Here is a 7,144-nt window from a genome sequence, read left to right as displayed (position 1 = left end):
GCCCTGGAGATTCATAAAGTTGCAAACTTTATGAACCTCATGCATGCAATCAATAGGGATGAAAGAAAATGAAGAGTAAACTCAAGATCTAGCCATGTCCAAAGATAAAAATAGAATATTAGGGACTTACCACAGTCTACAAAGCGGTCAAGTTCAAGAATGAGGGCTTGGTTTGCTGGATTTTCTTCTTCTTCTCACTGTCTCCTTCTTTTTAAACTTCACAATACACTTTATCCCACAAAATGAAAGAGAATGGGGATTAGGGTTTAGCGCAGACGTTCCTAGGGTTTGGAGGCTGATAGAGGGTCAACCCGAAGGTCCTTAAGGAGATTATATAGGGTGTAAACCCTATAATTAGGGTTTTATCTCTTCAGCTCCTACTCGCCGAGTCGATACTTCTAACTCGTCGAGTAGGTCCTGACCTCGCGTCCATGAGATGGCCTCTACTCGACGAGTTGGGGCATCAAACTCGTCGAGTCCATGCACAAACCCTAAAAATCATGTAAATTATTTAATACCTAAAACAGGTGTTACACCCAATAAGCCATAACTTAATCACTAAAGCCACCCAATCAAACTTTTTTAGAAGACGTTTATACTCCTTAAGCATCATACAGGTTAGTGTTGCAGCATCCTAAAAATACACAGTAAAAATTTTATTTTAAATCAACCAAACCATCAACCATATATTTCAAAAACCATCCAGTAAAACATTTTAAGGAGATAACATTAGTTGCTGTAAAAAAAAGCAAGATCATAAAACAGTTGCTACTATTATGAACACACAAGAAAAAGAAGAAGAATGTAAATAGCAAAATTGATTCATTTTTTTGAAAGACATCACAATTGATTCATCACATTCGTTAACGTGAATTCGATTTTCACATAAATTCGATTATCACAATCGATTCATCACATTTATTAATAGAGATTCTGAACAAGGATAGTTTGAGATGGACAACAACATTGATTTTAAAATACATTTCACAGTTTCAATTTTAACAACATCGACATCAACAGAGATCAAGAGTGTGAGATGGCAAGAGTGGGAAATGGAAGAAATTAAGAGGGAGTGAAAGAGAGCGAGAGTGAGAGATATCGAGTTTGACTTACCTGACGGAAGAAAGCAGAAAAAGACAAGGAACAAATGGAGAAGACAAGTTCCTGTGGAGAAGACGAGTTCTTGTTTCGACTGCACTTCTATTTTGACGAAGAAGAGTTATTAAGTGAGATAGGGTTTTGTGGGTATAATAGTAATTGTTCACTTTCTATGTTAGTAAAGAATTCATTCCGTCCATTTGATGAAGGAAAATATTTTCCCTTATATGAAGGAATATTTTTTCATTTAGGATTACTTTTCCATCCCTTATGTTTGAACCAAAGGTAACAATTCGAAGAAAATGGAATCATTTTCCTTCGAATTTCAATCATTCTCTTCAAACCAAATGCGACCTAAGACCAACTCCAATGAATACACAAAAATAGTGTTTTGGTGTGAAAATGTGTTCCAATGAACCACTAAACTCAACACAAAAATGGTGGGATTGAATAGTGGCCTCTATATTTGGCGTAATACTATTCATCACACAAAAACAACTTTTTGAATTGTTTAATATTCTTTTGATTAGTTTTATAACTTTTACAACTTTAATAATTATTCTATTCTATATTATAATATGAAAAAATATTTTTAGTGTGTGGTTGGAGTAAAAAAAAAAATTGATGTTAAAAAAATTGAATGATATTTTTAGTGGAATGATATTTTTAGTAGAAACATACCAAACTTCAAGGACCTAAATGCAAACATTCCCGCTGTTAAACCAAAGTGTTGTCGTTTACAATCCCTGGCAGGTCACCTCTCCGCCGTAACACGGCACCAGAACCACAAACACACATACACTCGAACTCCACCATTCTGCAAATCGGAATTCGGACGCTGAATCCCTAGAAGCGGGAGATCATAACAAATCGAAGAAGCTAATACACCAACTGGTTCGTTGAGTTTAGAGAGCGAAAAAGATAATAGAAAGTTTGTAGTTTTGAAGCAAATGACGATTCATTCGGCTGTTATTCAAAAGCTCCTAAGCACAAACGCTCACTTAGGTCGCCGAGTAGCTGAGAACCATTTCAAAATCTACACTTATGGCGCTCGAAATGGAATGACGATTATCGACTCTGACAAAACCCTTGTTTGCTTACGTAGCGCCTGCAATTTTATTGGAAATCTTGTTCGTGAGAATGGTAGGTTTCTGTTCGTGAACACCAATCCATTAGTTGACGAAATCATTGAGCAGATGATTAAAACCACTGGCTGCCGCAATGACAACTCGTGGCGTCTTGGAGGGTTTCTAACCAACAGTTTGAGCCCCAAAAAGTTTCGTTCTAGGAATAAGAAGTTCAATCTGACTTCCGTTTATCCGCCAGACTGTGTGGTGATTTTCGATACGGAAAGGAAGTCTTCTGTGATTCTTGAAGCTTCTAGGTTGCAGATTCCAATAGTCGGGTTAGCATTTATGTTTACTTCTTCTTCATCATATCACTTCCAGTTTAGCATCCGAATTTGGGGAAATGAGCTGCTTTTTTCCTTGTTTTTGTTGTTGAAGTAAATAAACATAAACAGTTGATTGATTAACGACATTAATCTACAATGTCAGGTTGGTGGATCCAAGTATGCCACTGGAAACATATAAGAAAATCACATACCCTGTTCCAGCAAACGATTCAGTTGAGTTTGTGTATTTGTTCTGCAACCTAATTACAAAAACCATCCAATACGAGCAAAAGAAGCTTGCTGCAGCTAAAGGAAAGGTAACCAAAGAAGAAGAACCGAAAATTGGGTAAGATAATGTATAGCAAATTGCTGTTATTGAACACCCCATCTATATTTGTCATTCATATGTCTGACTTCGAGCACATATTTATTGAATAACAACTTTTGTTGTGAATGATTTATGGATTGAAGAGAGGCTGCTCAACGAATTGAAAAGATTAAAATAAATGGTACAGATGATGAGTTGTTCCTCCTATCATATGAAAGCTTATTGCCTGTTTCTTCTGGTAATTGTCTAATTTTAGTAAATGTTTATTTAATTACTTAATTTTGGTTTGAAGTTGCAATTTTTATTTCACTCAATACTCTTTCATGCCCAAATTCATTTAATTGTAATATTCTTTATGATACAGATCCCTTAAAGATTACAGAGCTGTTGGATAAACTTGTTATATTCAAGATCAATGACAATGAAGGGACAAAGATGGGTGTTAATGGGCCAAAGTATGTATTTTTTATGACAAATTAAGTTCCTGCATCTCTATAGTTATCATTTTTTATGTTTCTTCATAAGAGAAATATGAAAAACTGTTTCCAAATTCTTCTCTTCTCCCATACTTGATGCAGATCTGCTATTGAGATATCTAATGGAGTGACATGTCTAGACTTACTTGTCAATTATATTGAGGTTATTCTTTTGATTTCTACCATTTTGAAGATCTTATGTTGGATTTATCATTATGAATTTTCATTTAAAAATCATTCTGTAGTCTCTGAATGTAAAATATGGATGCAACATTCCTTTGATTCTGATGAATGCTGCAAGCACACATAATGAGACCTTGAAGGTAACTGAATCGAATCGAATCCAATTTGAATATTATCCTGCATTCACATGTCTAATAATATTCGATTTTTGATATATAGATTTTGGAGAAACAATCCGGGAAAAATATAAGTTGTGTAGTGAAGGTGCTTTTTCTTTTATTTCTTATAACATATTACATCAGCTTGTTATCTATTTATTTTTTCTATTATCATATCTTGTCACTTCTCAATGACATTATGTGTTTGTTATAGGATCAAGTTTCAGAGAATGATGTCAAAGAAAGTTCTAAGGATAAACCACTGTATGATCTTTCTGTTTCTTTACTTTAATGAGTAAAATTAATGTTCTAAGGATATCTAGATGTTATAATTATTTTAAATTCTTTCTTATATCCTTCTTTTTGCAAAAAGGTATGCTTTTGATCAGAAGGAGGCTTTGCTTTCCTTGAAGAAGAGTGGCAAACTTGATGAATTATTATTACAGGTAAAGCCAGTTGACCACTTTTTTTTAGTTTTTATATCTTTTTTATGTTAACTTTTTACATTTCTAAAAATTGACAATATATAATCTCAATCTTGCTTTTCAGGGTAAAGAGTACATCTTGTTGCTGAACTCAGATAATTTGGCTCAAGTTGTGGACCCAAGTATCCTTTTTTAAATTTATAATTGTTATTTTCTTTTTGACTTAATGAGCTTAAGAGATATATATATATATATATATATATATATATATATATGAGTGTGGCTATCATTTATCCTGGGAAAAATGTTATAAATTAAACAATTAAACAACAACCAACTATATAATTTTGGGATCCTTATGATATGTATTAGAGATTTTAAATCATCTTATCCAGAAGAACATTGAGTATTGCATGGAGGTAATTACTATAATGTCCTTTTCTTATATTTAATTTACCAATGTGAAAACATAACTAACCATTGAGTGATTTACAGGTGTCACAAGTTTCAAATGAAGGGGAAACTAGTGGAACTAATCAAGTATTTTTTGTTTTTAGTGATTTGTTCTTAATGATTTCTGGATTAATTCAGATTAACAATGCCTCAATGATATTAATAAACTTGTATGATATTTACATTGTCTTCTTGATTTAATTTACTATTGGAACTAATCAAGTATTTTTGCATGTGTTTTGCAACTATGAAGTCAGAAGAAAAGTCTAAGATCACCAATATGATGAACTCGTGAGTAAGAAGTAGTATTTATTTTTTTATTTATTTCTTACAATAATAATTAATCTCTTCTCTTTACAGGTGGATAAACATCGAAGCCATCAACAAGGACATTCATCTCAAAACAAAGGTCTTTTTCTTTTTTTCCTTCTCTTTTAAATCCCATTTGTTAAATGACATAAATGCCCTTCTCATCCTCATCTTCAAAATCTATGATATAACAAACACAATCTATATGTTTATGTTTTCTATTACATTATTAGTTTACATATTATAGACTGAGTTTTTGCAATTTGACGTTTTTACCCTCCAGTTATTCGGTGTAACCGTTCCTTCATCTAGAAATCTTTCATTGGAGGAGACATCGGATTTACTTATCTTTAAGGTTATATTTCAATATGATTTTATCATTTTATAATTGAGTTATCTGATTTTTTTTTATATCTTTTTTGTAGTCTGATCTATACACATGCGACAATGGCATTCTTAAACGCAATGAAGCTAGAACAAACCCTGCAAATCCTACTATAAAATTAGGCCCCGAATTCCAAATGGTAGTAAATCATTTATTTATTTATTTATCTATTTATTTCCTAAAGGATGATTTTGATTTTTATTTTAGTTAGTAACAACACACTTATATTTTTATTTTTGTAGGTATCCGACTTTGAAAGTCGGTTTAAGTCGATTCCAAGCATTATTGAGCTTGATGATTTGAAGGTGAATGGTGATGTTTTGTTTGGAAATGATGTCATCCTTAAGGTACAAAAAGTATTATTTTATAATAAATATATCATGCTAGTTTTTACTTATTTTATTCATTGAGACTGTGTTTGGCAGACTAGCTGAAAAGCCAGCTTTTGACTGATAAGCTAGCTGGTAGCTGATACAGTAATAACGTTTGGTAAAAACTAGCTGATAAGTTATATAACAAATGTAAAATAACATAAAGGGATATTTAGATATATAATTAAAAACTAACATTATATAAGGGCATATTTGGAAAACTAACGTTATATAAGAATTAAAAACTAATGTTATAGAAGTGTACTAAGCACGAAAAAATAGGAAGTTGTATATTTTGCAATTTTATCTTTATGCTTTATAAATGAAAATTATGGGCTAATATAGTCCCAATGAATCCCTAATTTAGAGTGAATACAGAGATTGTTTTTGGTGATTAAATTCATAGTATTCATTTATAACATGATATTAAAGATTAAAATTTAGTTTTTCCAATATTTCAAGTCTATTTATTTTGTGAAAAATAGGGATTTGTTACCATCAATGCAAGACCAGGTGAGAAAATTATAATCCCTGATGGAGCTATGCTGGAAAACAAGGTACACAAGAAATAGCAACCTACTTTTCATATATATATATTTTTCTTATTAAGGCATTATACTTTGAAAAATCTACTACATATAGCATTTTATTCTTGTTAATTGTACTTAAAAAAAAAATTTATAATTGAAAGAAACAAAAATAGAATGCTATAATAAAAAAATCAATACCATTATTGTTTTGTATAAATTTAGTCTTTATTTAGTTTTCATTCAAGTAACACTTATGAGTGTGCATTTTCAGGTCATCAATGGTCAACAAGATCTCTTGTCCTCTTAAACCAAAACTCAACATAAAGGTTCTCACCTAATCTCCATCAATTTCTTTCTATTTATGTTGTACTTTCAAAAATTATTTATAAGGCTTTTCAAAAAATTGCAATTTTGGTCAAAGTCAAAGTCAAATGTGTATGTATCTTGTATAATATATACAAAGTAAGTCTTAATGAATGACTTGTGTTGTGATTTAGGCAAAATCCAAATGGCTTTTTGTCTCAATAAGCTACGCGTGTGGGAGAAAAGACTTTGATGCTTACAAATTTGCAAAAGTATACAAACATTTTGTTTTGTCTCAATTCATGAGTATGCTAATAATGGTAATCTATCACCATCATAACATATAATCCTTAGAAGAATTTGCCAAAAACACAATTTTTGTTCATTTCCCCTTCTTTTAACTAAATCATGAGGTTTTTTTCAATCATATTTTTGTTTTACATTCATTCTTGTATGATTGGATCATGATATCAATGTCTTGTAATATCACATCATTTAGGGAGTTACAAAGGGTTGTGTTGGTATATCATTTTATTGTTTTTTTGATTATTATACAAAACCCTTAAATTCGCATATACTGTATTTGTGGGTTACACTAGACAAATTTTCAAAGATTATATTTGATGATGAAGGTATTTACGTCTTTTTCAGAGATAACATACCAAAACTTTCTTATTTGTTAGCTCGTGAACTTCCCTCCATTCATATATATTCAACTTGTTTGAGCAAAAT

General features: G+C 31.4%; 1 protein-coding gene across 1 annotated transcript; it reads left to right on the top strand.

Moving 5' to 3' along the window:
* Positions 1–1,825: 1,825 nt before the first annotated feature.
* On the top strand, positions 1,826–6,941 carry LOC145005202 (UTP--glucose-1-phosphate uridylyltransferase-like). Its single transcript, XM_078964258.1, has 20 exons — positions 1,826–2,503; positions 2,655–2,837; positions 2,963–3,057; positions 3,184–3,274; positions 3,398–3,458; positions 3,541–3,618; positions 3,698–3,742; positions 3,851–3,900; positions 4,010–4,082; positions 4,186–4,243; positions 4,434–4,480; positions 4,557–4,601; positions 4,768–4,805; positions 4,875–4,923; positions 5,107–5,178; positions 5,249–5,347; positions 5,451–5,555; positions 6,065–6,136; positions 6,381–6,435; positions 6,607–6,941. The coding sequence occupies exons 1-19, from the start codon at positions 2,049–2,051 to the stop codon at positions 6,414–6,416; spliced, it is 1,752 nt and encodes a 583-aa protein (XP_078820384.1). The 5' UTR covers positions 1,826–2,048; the 3' UTR covers positions 6,417–6,435; positions 6,607–6,941.
* The last annotated feature ends 203 nt before the right edge of the window (positions 6,942–7,144 follow it).

This window comes from Lactuca saligna, chromosome 7 (assembly GCF_052625555.1).
Source record: "Lactuca saligna cultivar CGN05327 chromosome 7, ASM5262555v1, whole genome shotgun sequence".
Taxonomy (NCBI): domain Eukaryota; kingdom Viridiplantae; phylum Streptophyta; class Magnoliopsida; order Asterales; family Asteraceae; genus Lactuca; species Lactuca saligna.
Note: the sequence above shows the minus strand (reverse complement) of the source record. Positions and strands in the feature narration are given on the sequence as shown.